The sequence below is a fragment of the Pituophis catenifer genome, unplaced genomic scaffold (assembly GCF_029215685.1).
Source record: "Pituophis catenifer annectens isolate HBS135680 unplaced genomic scaffold, rPitCat1.0.hap2 SCAF_1, whole genome shotgun sequence".
NCBI lineage: Eukaryota > Metazoa > Chordata > Lepidosauria > Squamata > Colubridae > Pituophis > Pituophis catenifer.
In genome coordinates, this window is record NW_027256881.1 from 297103465 (window position 1) to 297118702 (window position 15238).

Sequence of the window (15238 nt, forward strand, 5' to 3'; positions counted from 1 at the left end):
CACATGCATGTGAACGCAGCTGAGAACAACTTTTAAAGCAGCCATGTAAGCTTTACAAAGGACATGGCTACATTCCTGCTTCAAGGAAGGGTTTCATTTAGACTTCTATGCTTTGTGAAGCCTCTTTTTAAATTTAATTTAATTTAATTTAATTAATTCAATTTATATGCCGCCCCTCTCTGAAGACTCAGGGCGAATATTTTGCAGCACCCTGTTGTCCAGTTCCGCATAGTGAAGTTAGGAATGGTGTTAGATTTCACTGTGCCTTTTGTTCTGGAGCCAACTTCATCTCCCATCAACTGTAGCATAAACTGTAGCACTGTTGGTGCTCTCCCAGCTTTCTTGCTTTCTTGCAGATGTTTCATTACCCAAACTGGGTAACATCATCAGTGCTAGGGTAATAAAATGTCTGCAAGAAAACAAGCAAGCTCAGAGAACACCAAGGACTCCTCAATGTCAACTCTGAGCTACAGATATTCTCCTTTCCTGGTATTAGTATCGGCCTTTAATAGCAATCACATTTAGATTTATATACTACTTCACAATGCTTTGCAGCTCTCTCTAAGCAGTTTACAGAGTCAGCATATTGCTCCAAACAATCTGGGTCCTCATTTTACTGACCTTGGAAGGATGGAAGGCTGAGTCAACCTTGAACCAGTCAGGATTGAACTGCTGAATTGCTGGCAGTTGGTAGTCAGCAGAATTAGCCTGCAGTACTGCATTCTAACCACTGCACCACCATGGCTGTTTAAAGCTCTTTAAAGCCTACACCAGGGGTACCCAGCGAAGCCCCATTCATGGGAGGCAGGCAGCATGCAAAATCACACTTCCTCTGGTCCACAGAGAAACCTTCCTTCATGGAACTGGTCTCTTGTGATCAAAAGGTTGGGAGCTGCTGGTCTATATTGTTTAGACCAGGGGTGTCAAACTCAAGACCCGGGGGTCAGATCCGGCTCACGGGGTGCTTAGATCTGGCCTGCAGGGCTGCCCTGGAAAAAGCAAAGGACTGGCCTGCGGTGCCTCTGCCAGCAAAAACGGAGCTCGTGCGCCCCCCCCCCCACACATGAGCTCTGCTCGTGTGCCCCCCGAGCTCCGTTTTCACTGGCAGAGGGTGGCAGGAGGCCGTTATGGCTGAAAACAGAGCTTGGGAGCCCATTTTTGCTGGCAGAGCACAGACGCCTCTGACATGAATGACGTCAAGCTGGCCATGCCCACCATGGCCATGCCCACCCCGGCCCCCGAGGTCAAACACAACCCTGATGTGGCCTTCAATGAAATCAAGTTTGACACCCCTGATATAGACTAAGGCCAAAGGTGCTTTTCCATTATTAATTCACACAATGGATTGTATGAGCTATATTCCAAAAATTATGAAGACACCATATCATCTATGTCTATCTCAGTTTGTTTTCACAAGATTTTTTTCGTTTGAGCTAAACATTTCCTAACATTTTTGAGAAGAGTTCTGTCACTTTTTAGTGATGGTTTTAGACATCCTAAGAGAAGAATACAAGTAGTTCTCAACTTAAGGCCACAATTGAGCCCAGAATTTCTGTTGTTAAGTGAGGCATTTTTTAAAGTGAGTTTTGCCCTATTTTATGACCTTTCTTGACACAGTTGTTAAGTGAATCACTGCAGTTGATAAGTTAGTCACCTGGTTGTTAATTGAATCTGGCTTCCCCATTGACTTTGCTTGTCAGAAGGGGATCACATGATCCCAGGACACTGCAACCAACGGTCATAAATACATGCCATTTGCCAAACATCTGAATTTTGATCACATGATCATGGCGGTGCTACAAAGGTCGTAACTATGAAAACTGGGCATAAATCACTTTTTTCAGTGCCGTTGTAAGTTTGAACGGTCACAAAATGAACTGTTATAAGTCGAGGACTACCTGTACTTTTTATATGTTCTTTTAAAGTGCTTTCCTGAAGAAGAAAACAGAAGCTATGAAATCATCTTGTCCTGTATTTTTTATCTGTTCAGTAAGGCTTAAAATATCTTGTTATACAGATGATTGGGATGGCAAAATGTAGCAGATTAAGGCTTGCACTTTTTGTGAAAAGTCAGGAAAATATATGTCAATACTGAGATCCCCTTTTCTCACTTTTCTAAACAGATCAGCAGTTTTTAAGATCAGCAATTTTTAAGGTCTACTGGAGGATTAAGTTATTAGAAAACGAATGGTGAGGCTCAGCTAAATACTACTACGTACTACACAAAAGCTCTGTACAATGTGCGAAGTGTACAGTAATAAAATATACCATGTGAGGGGAAGACCATTGAAAGAATTACTAAAGATGATGAACAGCAAAAGTCATGTTGAAAGAAAAACAAAATTTCAAACAAGCATTTTTGGATAAATATAATTAGGATGGTGGAACTTTGGGAGACCAGATATGGAAAGCTGAATTTCATACATGAGAAAAGAGACAGAACTGAATAAGGCATCACGGGTTCCTTTCTACTCAGAAGAGCTTCCATGATAGATTTGCCTTTTATGCCTTTTAAAATTGATATATAAGGGAGAGAACTTGTATCTGTTCTCCATCCTCGCATTAAGCTATTCCTGTCTGCCCACTTACAGCGATGTGAATAGGAAAATATGTCCTGTGGCAAGAATGGTAAAGGACATATATTACATTGAATATTGTCCACTGTTGAAGTGTTCAAATTAAGTGAGGCATACAATATCTTTACCATATAACTCAGTGCTACATCCTGTAAATTTTATGAGAAAGGCCTTATAATTTGCAGCGTTTATAAAGAATGGCATTTCGGACTTGGGTTTTCAGAACTGAATTTCCCACAAGTGCTGAATTTTGCAAGCAATGTTATATGACCCTGAGGTGGCTGAAACCATGTTACCTTCCCAAATTATTGCAAAATACTGTTAGATTACTGTTAAATACTATACATAACAAACAATCTCAGCTAGGAAAAACAGAAGCACAATTTTACTTCACATTCTCAAATTATTGCAAAATACTGTTAGATTACTGTTAAATACTATACATAAGAAACAATCTCAGCTAGGAAAAACAGAAGCACAATTTTACTTCACATCCGTATCTTCAGCTTGCTGAGCTTTCAGTGAAAGATTCCTCCCTGGTGAAAGGAAATACTTATTTCCTAATTTTGCAAGGTGTTTGTGATATCCACAATGTTCTCATCTTGCAGTAATTCTTGTGTTTATTTTTTACTTTATAAACCACTTCATAAATTATCTAAATGCCAGTATAGAAATGCAATGTTGTCAAATCACCAGAAGAGGTCTCTTAAGTCTTGCATTATATTGGGGTTTGTTTTTTTTTTGGACTTTGCAAAGCCAACCAAATTGTACAATAGCTAGCTCTCATAGTCCAGGTACTGTTACATTTAGAACATAAATCTGTAAAATGTAAACACAAATGAACTATTGTGCTGAATTATTTATGACAAATTAAAGCAAAACAGCTTGTTATTGTATTACCTCAGCCTTCCTGAGTCTACTAGATATGGGCCCTTGAATCAGCAGTTGCAATGCTTGCTCTGCATCTGGCTGGCTGGAAAGAATAAAAACTACAGAGGTGAAATACAGATTTTTTTTTTAAAAAAAGAATTCTTTAAAGTACATAAGCAAATATTTGAAAAATGAAAAGAAAACCCAGACAAATAAAGGATGAGAGAATTTGTTGGATAGAGTACAGCGTATGAACAAGCTGCCTTTAAATCAAATATCTGTCCTTTAAAGAGCAAAAGTTACTGAAGGGCTGCGTTAAAATGATGAAAAGTAAACTTCAGAATGAGTATTTCTTCATTTAGAAAGCATACATTTATCTTTTAGCATTGCTGTGCTCTTCAGTGAATTTTAGCAGGTTACACCGATCATATTTTCAAGCGTTAATCCTTCTGTTTAAAGGCAAAGTCTGCTAAATAGGTTCAGGTGGATAATACTAGAGCTTAATTTGGTATATGCTAACAAAGGGTAAGACAATGGGATAATGTACATACTTGATTAAATTTTATTTCATAAGATGTGCAGTCCGATGCAAAATTAACCATAGTTCAGTTTTATGACTATTTATTAGGGAATAAGGTCTAATTCAGTATTCTAACCCACAGGATTGTGCACCAGTTTTCACAAAAACTTCTCTTAGTTTGGACTTCCCCTTTAATTATATATGGATTTTTGATATGCTCAAGAAGTATAGTTATGTGCCAAGATAGAACAGCATAACTGTGCCTCTCTAAGTAGCCATGAAGGGAAAATCTGTGCAAAACATAACATTCTAATTCTTCAAACTTTTCTATATTTCAGAATGATCCAGCGCCACCAACTAATGCAGTCCATGCTCCAGAAGCTCCAGGAGGCAAGTGAATGCAATGGGCTAGAGCCATTAATTAAGGCAGCCTCGACATCTCAGACGATATTGTCCTCTTTTTCACTACCCAGCTTTTATGGGAGGCAGTTCCAGGAAGAGCTGGAAGTTGACCGTGTAGCAAAAAGTCTTTACCCAGAAGATGCTCCTCGCAATATGTTGCCTTTCATTTGTAAAGGCAATGGGAACCACTTGTTTGAGGCAGCAAGTGTGTTGTTGTGGGGTAACACTAGCTTAACTCTGGAGTTACAGGTCCGCACAGTTGTGGAGATGTTGCTTCACAAGCAGTATTATTTCAATGGCATGATTGATTCTAAGGTGATGCTGCAAGCTTCTCGTTATTCTCTTTGTACATATAAATCTCCTCAGATGACTAAGTTACCTTTGGCTACTCTAGAGGCTATCTTTGATGTTGACATTAAAGCCAGTTGCTTTATTGGCAGCTATGTCAACATGTGGCATGTGTACGCTCTGGCATCTGTACTACAATGCAACATTTATTCCATCTACCCAATGAGCAACCTTAATATACGGCCCTACTTCAACCGACTCATCCGACCTAGAACGTGTAAGTTGCAAATCTCCACACTTCACATCATGTGGTCAGGGAAGCAGACTTCTTCCCAGGTTTTTGAAGCTCAGTACTTTGTCCCTGTCATGGGTCTGGAAGAGCTGGAACCCATAGCGTCCATTCCGGAACCTCAGGTTCAGCCTGTAAAGACACTGGAGTTGCTGAACAATGATCCCCAGGTGACTTACTCTAACCTACGTGAAAGATACAGCATTACCAAAAGCACCTTCTATCGATGGAAACGCCAGTCACGAGAGCATAGACAGAAAGCAGCTGCCAGATTTGCAGCCAAACATTTCTTGCAATCCTGTTTTCAGGAAGGTACCACTGTTCCTCTTCAGCGCTTCCGACAGTTGTTCCCAGAAATTTCTCGCTCCACCTACTATGCCTGGAAGCACGAGATGCAAAGTGCGAACAACCGTGAGGTTTCTTCCCCTTCTGATGTTGCCTTGTCTGAGGATCCCCAAATGTACGAGTTTCACACTAGTCCAGACGGTGCAACAACATCTGAAGGAGGCCATAGCTCAACAAATTTCCCGAATCATATCAAAAATGGAACTTCCATGCAAGGAGCCAAGTCTTATCTAGAAAAATGCATTTCCATGAATAGTCTCGTGCCGTACAAAAACTTTAAACGTAGCTTTCCTGGCATCTCCAGATCAACATATTATAACTGGAGAAGAAAAGCCATCAAAGGGAATCCAAATTTCAAACCTCCCCAACCTCTTTCTGTAACCCAGAAACCGACCAGGAATCTGTACCTGTCACTAAAGTCAGGAAACCTGCCTAACGTGAAGATGGTCAATGGGCAACATGCAGGGCCCCGAATTCTCATGGGTATTAAGCAATCTCTCTACAGTTGGCAAAAGCAAGCTCATGAGTTGGCCAGGAAACGTGTTTGCCAATGGAAAATGCCTTTCTGTAAGTTTCGCTTGCGTTATCCTAGTATTTCTTCTACAACTTATTGGTTTTGGAGGAAAACAAGTATCAAGGAGACAAAAAAGCATTGCCTCCCCTCAACAATGGCTTTCCAAAATTTGCAACAGACTCCCACATCTTCTGAGATTACTAGAAAGGCAGAACTTAAATTCCATTCCACACACCCAAAAGAGTTTGCTCCAGTGCTTGTGGATGAGCAGATGCCGAAACCCTGCAGCAGTGCAAGTCCAGGTTATCAAATGTCTGAAAAAGTCAACAGCAGCATGTTTGTGATGGATGTGATTGCCACAGCTCAGTTCAAAGCCCAGGCCAAGCTGTTTCTCCAGCAACGTTTTGAATCAAAGACCTTTCCAACATACAAGGAGTTCAGAGCCCACTTTCCCTTAACAGCACGCTCCACTTACTACATGTGGAAACGTGCCCTTCATGATGGACTTACTCTAGTGGATGCCTAAGGATAGTTAAGATATGCTGTCTCATCAATGAAATTCTACAAGCTGCTATTTTGGTCTTTGTGGATTTGTTTTTTTTTTTAGCTTAGGGAAAGATAGAAATATATTCCCAAGATAGAATATTGGGAATGAGATATTCTTTTTATATCGTAAAGAAATACAGCTTTTTGTTTAATTTTTTTAAAATAAACAAACTGAATAGCAAGCTATATGTGAAGATTATTCTTAAATTTGCATTCTGCTGCTCAACTTTTCAATGAATTTGACCTATGTTTTATTTCTTAACATGAAATTCTCACTGAGAATCTTTAGGTTTGGATATGTATTCTTTTCACAAGACAAGTTTATTAGTTTTACTGACTCAACTGATGGATATAATATATGTTGTGGGTTCTTCCAATATATGTAATATGTTTTGTGTAAATGCATATAAAGAGATCCATTAAAAAAATGAGAATCAAGTTGTCTTAAGTATTTTCTCCAAGAAAGTGGATTAAGAACTCAGCTGTGAAAGGGATTTATCTTCGAGTGAGGGTTGAAAGGGAGCTGATACAGAGGAGAAATAAACATTACTACCTTTTACAGAAGATATTTGAGAAAACTTTCTGTGATACAATCTAGTATGGTATAGGACAGGGGCCCGTGGGCCAGATGCATCATGCAGTGGCCACGCCCACCGGTTTAGTGAAGAGGGTGAAAGTTGCAATACATCATGTGACAATGTGTCACTGCGAGTTTGACACCCCTGGTATAGGGGAATATCAGTGGACATTGGTATGGCATCTTACCAGATAAGCATTTTCCCCTTGACCTACTTTTTGAGCTTGGTTTAAAATGATGGAAGAAATCAGCTCAGCTCAACTTGAAAATAGAGGTACATAGATATCTCCTTCAGAGAGTTCTCCTACTCCAAAATTATCAGTGGAATCATGCACCATCTCTGTGTAGAGTTCTTGAACACATTGGCAACACAGAAATCATTTCCGCTCCAAAAAGGCATTTTTATTAGTTAAGACTGTAAGCCCCAGTCTAATAATGAAATAACAGCAATATATATACCATAATTTATTAGTCTAAATAAAATAGATAACACATAAATGCATCATAATAACAATTCCGCAAATGGTGATGTTCTTGGTGCTCTCTGAGCTTGGTGTTTTCTTGCAGAGGGTTTATTATCAAACTAGGTGACAATAGTGCTAGAAGGGAAAGTCACATTTTATATACTAGTGATATGCCCTGTCAGTGCTGGTGGAAGTGGTCTTGGTGGGGGAATGGGACAGCTTGCCACAGCCAACTTGTTGCAGCCAATTCACTATAGCCAATTTGCCATGGCTAAATTGCCGCAGCCAACTCATCACAACCAACTTGCCATGGGACAACTCACTCCGGGACAATTTAACAATTCTATTTAATTATCTATATATATAAAAGCGAAAACCACTTATGCCGTAATCATGAAATCTCCAGAGCCTACAAATTTAAAATTTGCCATGTATGTTCCTCTTGGCATCTAGGTGCTCACTAAGAAAGGATTTTTCAAAATGACCATCAGAGCATTAGTATTTCCTATATTATTAACACACTCTGATGCTAAGGAGTTCTACTCCCCCTCCCCACCTGAAAAGAAATCTGTTCCAAATGCAAAACACAAGCAGAGGGGAGGGGTTTCACTTTCAGTTTTATTTTCACAGCAGGAAGCAGCTATAATACAGAACACTTGAGCTAAGCCAAGGCCAGGTTCCTTCCTGTCTCCTCCTTGCTCACACAGCAAATACTGTTTCACTTTCCAAACAGCCCTCTGATGCTAAGGAGTTCTTCTCCTCCTCCCCACCTAAAAAGAAATCTGTTCCAAATGCAAAACACAAGCAGAGGAGAGGAGTTTCACTTTCAGTTTTACAGCAGCAAGCGGGGGATAGGATAGGGGAGCCTTCTGTGGGGCAAGCCTGAGAGAGAGAAGGGGGATAGTATAGGCTTCTGTGGGGCAAGGCTGAGGGAGAGAAGGGGGGAGGAGAGGCTGATCATAACTACTCATTAATTTTCAAGTGTTGATTTATCAAGCCCCATCACATAGTTTCGTAGCGAAGCACGGATATCCAGCTAGTTTAAAATAAATAAAAATTATTTTAATTTTTGCCATTCACATTTCATTCTGTCTCTCCTTTTGCATTCTTTCTTTAATGATTCTATTCCACAATTTCTTTGATATTAGTGTAACTCTTGTCCTGCACTGAGTTGTCCTGTGGCAAGTTGTCTTGCAGTGACTTGGCCATGGCAAATTGGCCATGGCAAGTTGGCTGTGGTGAATTGTCATAGACTCTCTTGGTGGTTCCTAGATTACGCTATTGTTTGTGGGAATTTGTAAAATCTTCCATAATAGATATCACAAATAAAAATAAAGTTTCATGTTTTCTTTCAGTCTGTTTCTCCATTAAACTTAAAAGGAAAACTTCTGGTTTCAACCATACATTATTTTTAAGAGTCTTCTGGATTAACAAACCTCTCTGATCCCAATATTTCGTTTCACTTTTACAGATTCACTGTAAGTAATAAAAACTATCCCTCATGTTGGTCACATTTCCAAAATCTGTTTGACATTATATTATACCCCTAAATGTTTTGGTCATTTAATCATATAATCTTTAATATATTCATCTTCCTGATTCATCATCCATAACAATTTATATACCTTAGCAATAAGTTGTTCATTACTGGTAAATACATCCTTTTCGAAACCAGTTCTTTCATCTGTAAAAGTTTTTGTTCAATTTAAAATGTTCAAGCAATTGAGCATATGTAACCATTGACAAGTAAAACCCTCCTTCTCCAAGTTTTCCCTTGTTTTTAAGATAGACTCTCTTTTCAACAAATGTTAATAACTCAGTATATTGTAGATCAACCAAGTAGATTTAATTGTCATTTATTTTCTGAAAAAGGCTTCCTATGATGACATCCATAGAGGAACTTTCGTAGGCAATTTTGCTTTATATCTATCAAACTCAAGATGGCATATCTAACAAAATGACTCTTAAAATCTATATTACCCTTAATTTTTATCATATTATAGATACACTAAGAAGGATGTTTGAATAGATAACTGATAAGGTTATGTATCACTTAGATACTCTTGAAATATATAATTTCCACATGGTAGCTATATTTGATAACTACCTGTTTGCAATAGGGAAGGACATTTCCTTCAATAAGTTTCTATATTGTCAGAGTCAGAATAAAAGCATGATTTTACAAACTGACAGACTCAGCAGGTGGCAATCTTGTATTGTGAAATTGAGAAATGGTAGCACATATATATCCACCAATCTGTTATTTCCATTCTCTACAGAAAATGCTAAGAAAATAGTAAGTCAAATAACTTTCCACAGAAAAGGATAAATAGTAAGCCAAATGTTTTTTTAAAAATGAGGTAGAGGAGGATATACACTAATGTATTTACATTTAAGCTGCACTGCATCTGTGGTCTACAGCCAAAATCATGTTTTGGAACGGGGGTGTGCACGCTGTTTAACTAAAACAGATATTTTCCTAGGATTGCATGGCTATTGTGTGTGCCCAAGAAAAGACGCAGCTTCTTTAAAAAAGGGCTGCTTTTGGATCTAAAGTGCTGTGCGTTCCCAGTTTACATCACCACTATTCACCATTCACTACACTTCTCTAACTTTCAGTCCTTACCATTCTTGCTTCTTCAAAAGACATAACACTATCTTTTTTTTTCTTTGTCATTCTGAGGATTTCATCAGTTCCATCCAACTTTAACTTTCCTAGTCTTCCTCCTGATCCATTCACACTTCTCATTCATTCTTTATAAACTGCCTCAGCATATTTCTTCTGTGCTAGACTGCGAGCCCTTTAGATAGGCACTCCACAAGGACTATTGTAGTTCTATTGTTGCAGGGTATAACAACAGAATTTTGAAAGTCTGACAAAGATTTTATCTCCCTCTTCTTATACTAAGAATGAAAAGGGAACAGTCTTAACTTTCTGCCTCATTCCCTCACAAGGCTAAACCATGAGGTAAGATGAGCTTAATAGAAGTTAATGGTGGTTGAAAACCCTTTTCAAGGCTAACTCCACACTCCTCTGTACAAAGACTCATTCTCATATTGAAATCATATTCCTCAGCAGCACTCATTCATTCTTTTACTACCATTATTATTTACCAAGCAACTTCTTAAGTATCCCATTCTTGCTGTATTTAGCTTTATTTGTATGTTCTAAAATTCATCCATCCAGTTTCCTATCCTTAATATATCAAGGAACATACATTCATTTACTTGCTCTAGTTTTCATCATTTCTGTTCAGTGAGACCGATTGCCTTGGAATTCGATACCCAGATTTTCAGATTCATACTCTTAACATTGCTTTATACAATCTATCTTATATTTCTTGCAAATAATTTGCACTCTCAACCAGCCAACATGGCATCATCAGATAAAAAAATACAGTATAGTCATGTCCTCGATACACATCATGATAAGCTTTCCTTATACAGGTAGTCCTCGACTTACAACCACAATTGAGCCCAACATTCCTGTTGTTGAGACATATGTTAAGTGAGTTTTGCCCCATTTTATGACCTTTCTTGCCACTGCAGTTGATAAATTGGTAAACAGTTGTTAAGTGAATCCAGCTTCCCCATTGATTGTCAAAAGGTTGCAAAAGGTGATCACGTGACCTTGGGACACAGCAACATAAGTATGAACCAATTGCCAAGTATCTGAATTTTGATCACAAAATTTGGGGCTGCTGCAAAGGTCGTAAGTGTGAAAAATGGTCATAAGTCTGTTTTTTCAGTGTCATTATAACTTTGAATGGTCGCTAAGTGAACTGTCGTAATTTGAGGACTACCTGTATATTAATCCATAAATATATTAAACAATTAAGTGGATATCACATATCTTTGTCTTAATGCCTGCTCAATATTGAACAATTTTCTAAGCATTCTGCTTATTTCCAACCATTCTTTATTTCCATTAGATACAGCATTTTTTTGCATTCAGCAACCAATCTTCAAATCCATAATCATGCAAAAGACTCCATTATGGATTTCTTAGAATAGAGATAGCTCAGGCTTGTTATACATGTTTAATACTTGGTTCTGCAAGCTTTGTGAAAATCTGTAATTCCACAGGAGGTGGTCAATCTTTACTGCTCTTTAGAAGGCCAGATCCTGAAGATGAAACAAATACTAGAAGGCCACTTAATGAGAAGGAAGGACTCACTGGAGAAAAGCCTAATGCTGGGAACAATTGAAGGCAAAAGAAGAAGGGAACAACAGAGAATGAGATGGATGGGGTCATTGGAGCAGTCGTTGTGATCTTAAATGGTCTCTGGGGGATGGTAGACGACAGGAAGGCCTGGAGGAAAGTTGTCCATGGGGTCGCGATGAGTCGGACATGACTTTGCAACTAACAACAACATAATTCCACAATTCAAGCCTAATAATTTTATAATATGGTTTCATAAGACAAGGAGTATATTCTCTTTTTATTTTTCAATTATCCCCTAAAGAGTAAAAATATAGTCCATGTGCTCTCTGACCGGGTCTATAGCTGAACCAAATTTATCAAATTTTGTTCACTGACTTTTATTGTACTCTTTAAATCAGAATCCTGTCACACAGTTTCTAAGACATAAACAGTTTTTGCATTCACCCCTGCTTTCTTCCCATTAATGTAGGGGAACAATAGCATTTTTATAATTAGGAACATAGTCTTCACACATGTGTTAAATCACACAGCCACTCAGTTTTTAAGTATTTCTCTGCTTACTCCATCTACACATGCAACCTGTTTTTCAACATTCTTACAACTTTTATGACTTGCTTTTTGTCAACTTTTTTCTTGGACAATAACATTTATAGTGTTTTTTAATTATGTTCTTAATGTATTAAAAGTACATTTTCATGCAAATTCATGCAAATTCCTAGAAGCATCTTGCCACTTTTATTTTTTATTTCATTCACTTTACCAGAAGTTTCTTGTTTAGACCTCTTCACCCACTTACAGAACTAGATTTTTATTTCTACCAAAATTGCTTTGCATTTTCTTTGTCTCTTAATCTTTACTATTCTTTGTTCTCTTTTTTTGCATTTTCACTGTCTTACGCACATTCGCCCCCTCACCTACAGTCCCTTTCATAATTTAATTAAATATACTTTTCATACATAACATTAAAATAACTTAATGGCACTTTGTAATGTAAGTGTTTTACTTTGTTCCAAGCAGTTTCCAGATCCTTTCCCCTCACATCCTTTTTCAATTCATTCTGTTGGGAGAGCAGTTTCCTTCAAATGTTTTGCCACATGATTCATTCTTTCTCTTACTGCAGGTGTGTCTGCATTTAGCAGAACTTTTTCCATGCAATTGTTCAGTAAATAATCAGTAGTCTCATTCACTTTGGGGTTTGCAAATGGCCCAGACACTTTCACTTCATTTCTTCAATTTATATATTCATGACATGTAAGTGAATATTTATTCTCCTGGAACACATTCATTGAGGATGTAGCACAATGTTTCCATTATTGCCAGTCAATGGAGCATAAACTCGAAGTGTCGCCAACCTAGGGGTTCTTAGCTTCATAGGCAGTCACAACAAACATCATGTCAGTTCATGTTTCTCATATACATTTAGATCTTTCATTCATAGCACTTAATTTTCATGCATGTATTCATTACCTTCACTCCACAAGATCATATAAATTCATTCCTATTTATTACATTCTTCTTAGATTCAGGCACTTTCCCCCAGTTTATTAATTATTATAATTTATTGCATTTATATTCCAATTTGTAATGTTCCATAAGCTATAGGTAACCAGTTAGCCCCATAGATATTCAGTTTCTCCAGCCATTATAAGTTTGATCAATTGAGGCTTGGTTTATTATGAAGATAAAGTTTAGACTAGGTAATCATGTGTAGTTGCACCAATGTCTCATCTTTGTCTGCCAATAGTAAAGAGAATTCTGGCCAATTTTGCTAGGCTCTCTGATCTAGAGGCTACCTTACATATCAGCCTTACACTATTAGCCACATCCCATATACAAGGTGTATGAAGTATAATGACATACTACTGCAACTTTTCTCAACGCTTTTACCATGAAGGAACCCTTAAAATAATTTTTAGATCTCAGGAAATCCCTTGCACAGGAGATAGCTGTAACCAGAAATGCCTTTGCTAGTTTCATCTGGTGCCAGATGTTCCCTTTCCTAGATTAGGGGCAGTTCAGACAGCCACTGGTCACCTCACAGCTTGTCTAGGTACTACATGTGCTTTATGTGGGGTTGCCTTTGAACACCATCCAGAAACTTCAGCTGGTTCAGAATGCAGTGGCATGGGCAGTGACAGACATACCTTGATATGCCAATGTAACACCTCTGCTTTTGAAGTTGCACTGGTTGACAGTTTGCTTCTGGGTGCAATTCAAGGTGCTGGTTGCATGTGGCATGGGGTCTGGTTATTTTATTTATTTTTACTTTATTTATTTAATTTATTTTTATCCCACCTGTATTATTTTTTACAAATAACTCAAGGCGACAAACATAATCAACACACCTTGCTCCTCTTATTTTCCTCACAACAACAATCCTGTGAAGTGAGTTGGACTGAGAGAGAGAGTGAATGGACTAAGGTTACTCAAGGGACTGCCTATCTCTCATATGATCAGCCTAGTTGGGTCTACCTGGCAGGTTTGGTGCACTCCAGGTTCCATTGATTAAACAAGGCCACCTACAGTATAGAGATGTTGGAAGCATGACTTCTCTGTAGCAGCTCCTGCCTTGTGGAATGAGGCTACACCAAAGATTTGAATGGTGTCTACTTACTAGTATTCCAAAGGGACCTGAAGATGTAGCTTTTTGCCCTGGGCTTGGCCCAAAAGACATGTGACAGTCCTTTGTTCCTTTTTGTCATTCCCATTTGGGTTTGTTTTTTTTTTCCTGCCATCTCTGTTCATTTTCTGTTGCTTTTGTTTTGTTCCTTGTATTTATTTATTTATTTGAAATCTGTAAGCCATTCCGAATTTCTATGAATCAGGCAGCATACTGTCTAAATTTAATAAATAATAATATTAACCAAGAGGCAGGTTGGCAGCTGAATCAAGGTGCACAAGAATATCCTTTATTACAAGTGCTGGCATTGCACAGCACAGAGGGCAAAGTTAAAAAAAAGTTGAAAAACAAGTTGAGAAAGTTTATGCTAGAATGTGGTTTATTTGGATCTGAAGGGAAACAAAGGTGCTTCAGATCAAGTATGCACAGCTTTATTCTTCCTGCTGGTTGCTTCCTTAAAAAGTGTGCCTATTCCTAAGCTTACAGGGTAGCTTTGCAGGCTCAGGAAAATATAGTTTTGACACTCAGAATGCCAAAAATTAAAAAAAGAACAAACAATGGTAGCAGTTGACTTTTATCTGTTTCCAACAATCACTACCAGTCTTATTCCATTTCTAGAAAACAATGTTCATAAGAAAAAGATACTGGACACCTCAAACTTTATCTCTCTCTCGAGGTTTCCAAGTGGCTGTCAATCCTGTGTGTAGCACTTCTCACACCTGCATTCCATATCAGCAGTGATCTCTACTACTTTTCTATAATGAAGAGGTGGTTGTGCTGTATAAACTATGTCATGTCATGCAATCGACATAGTTTCTCATAGTAGCTTGGTTATTGTGCTTCTGAAAAGGATTACCTATTTGTCACCCTCGCCCTAGCCCAGTATATTCTTCATGATTATCGTTTTATTAGAGCTCATAGAATGCATTTCATTAAAAAAAATAACCAACATTGTTTATGGGCCTGATCATGGTTCATCTCTCATGTTACTGTCAGTCCATTAAACCCTGTATCAAATATCACATAAGTTCTGTAGGACAAAGAAAGAACCGTGTAAGATAT

The 15238-nt window shown here is 38.1% G+C and overlaps 1 protein-coding gene across 1 annotated transcript; it reads left to right on the top strand.

Annotated features, from left to right (window-relative positions):
* Window positions 1-2192: 2192 nt before the first annotated feature.
* VRTN (vertebrae development associated) lies at window positions 2193-6330 on the top strand. Its single transcript, XM_070931406.1, has 2 exons — window positions 2193-2233; window positions 4305-6330. Exon 2 carries the CDS (start codon window positions 4306-4308, stop codon window positions 6328-6330), a length of 2025 nt encoding a protein of 674 aa, XP_070787507.1. The 5' UTR covers window positions 2193-2233; window position 4305.
* The last annotated feature ends 8908 nt before the right edge of the window (window positions 6331-15238 follow it).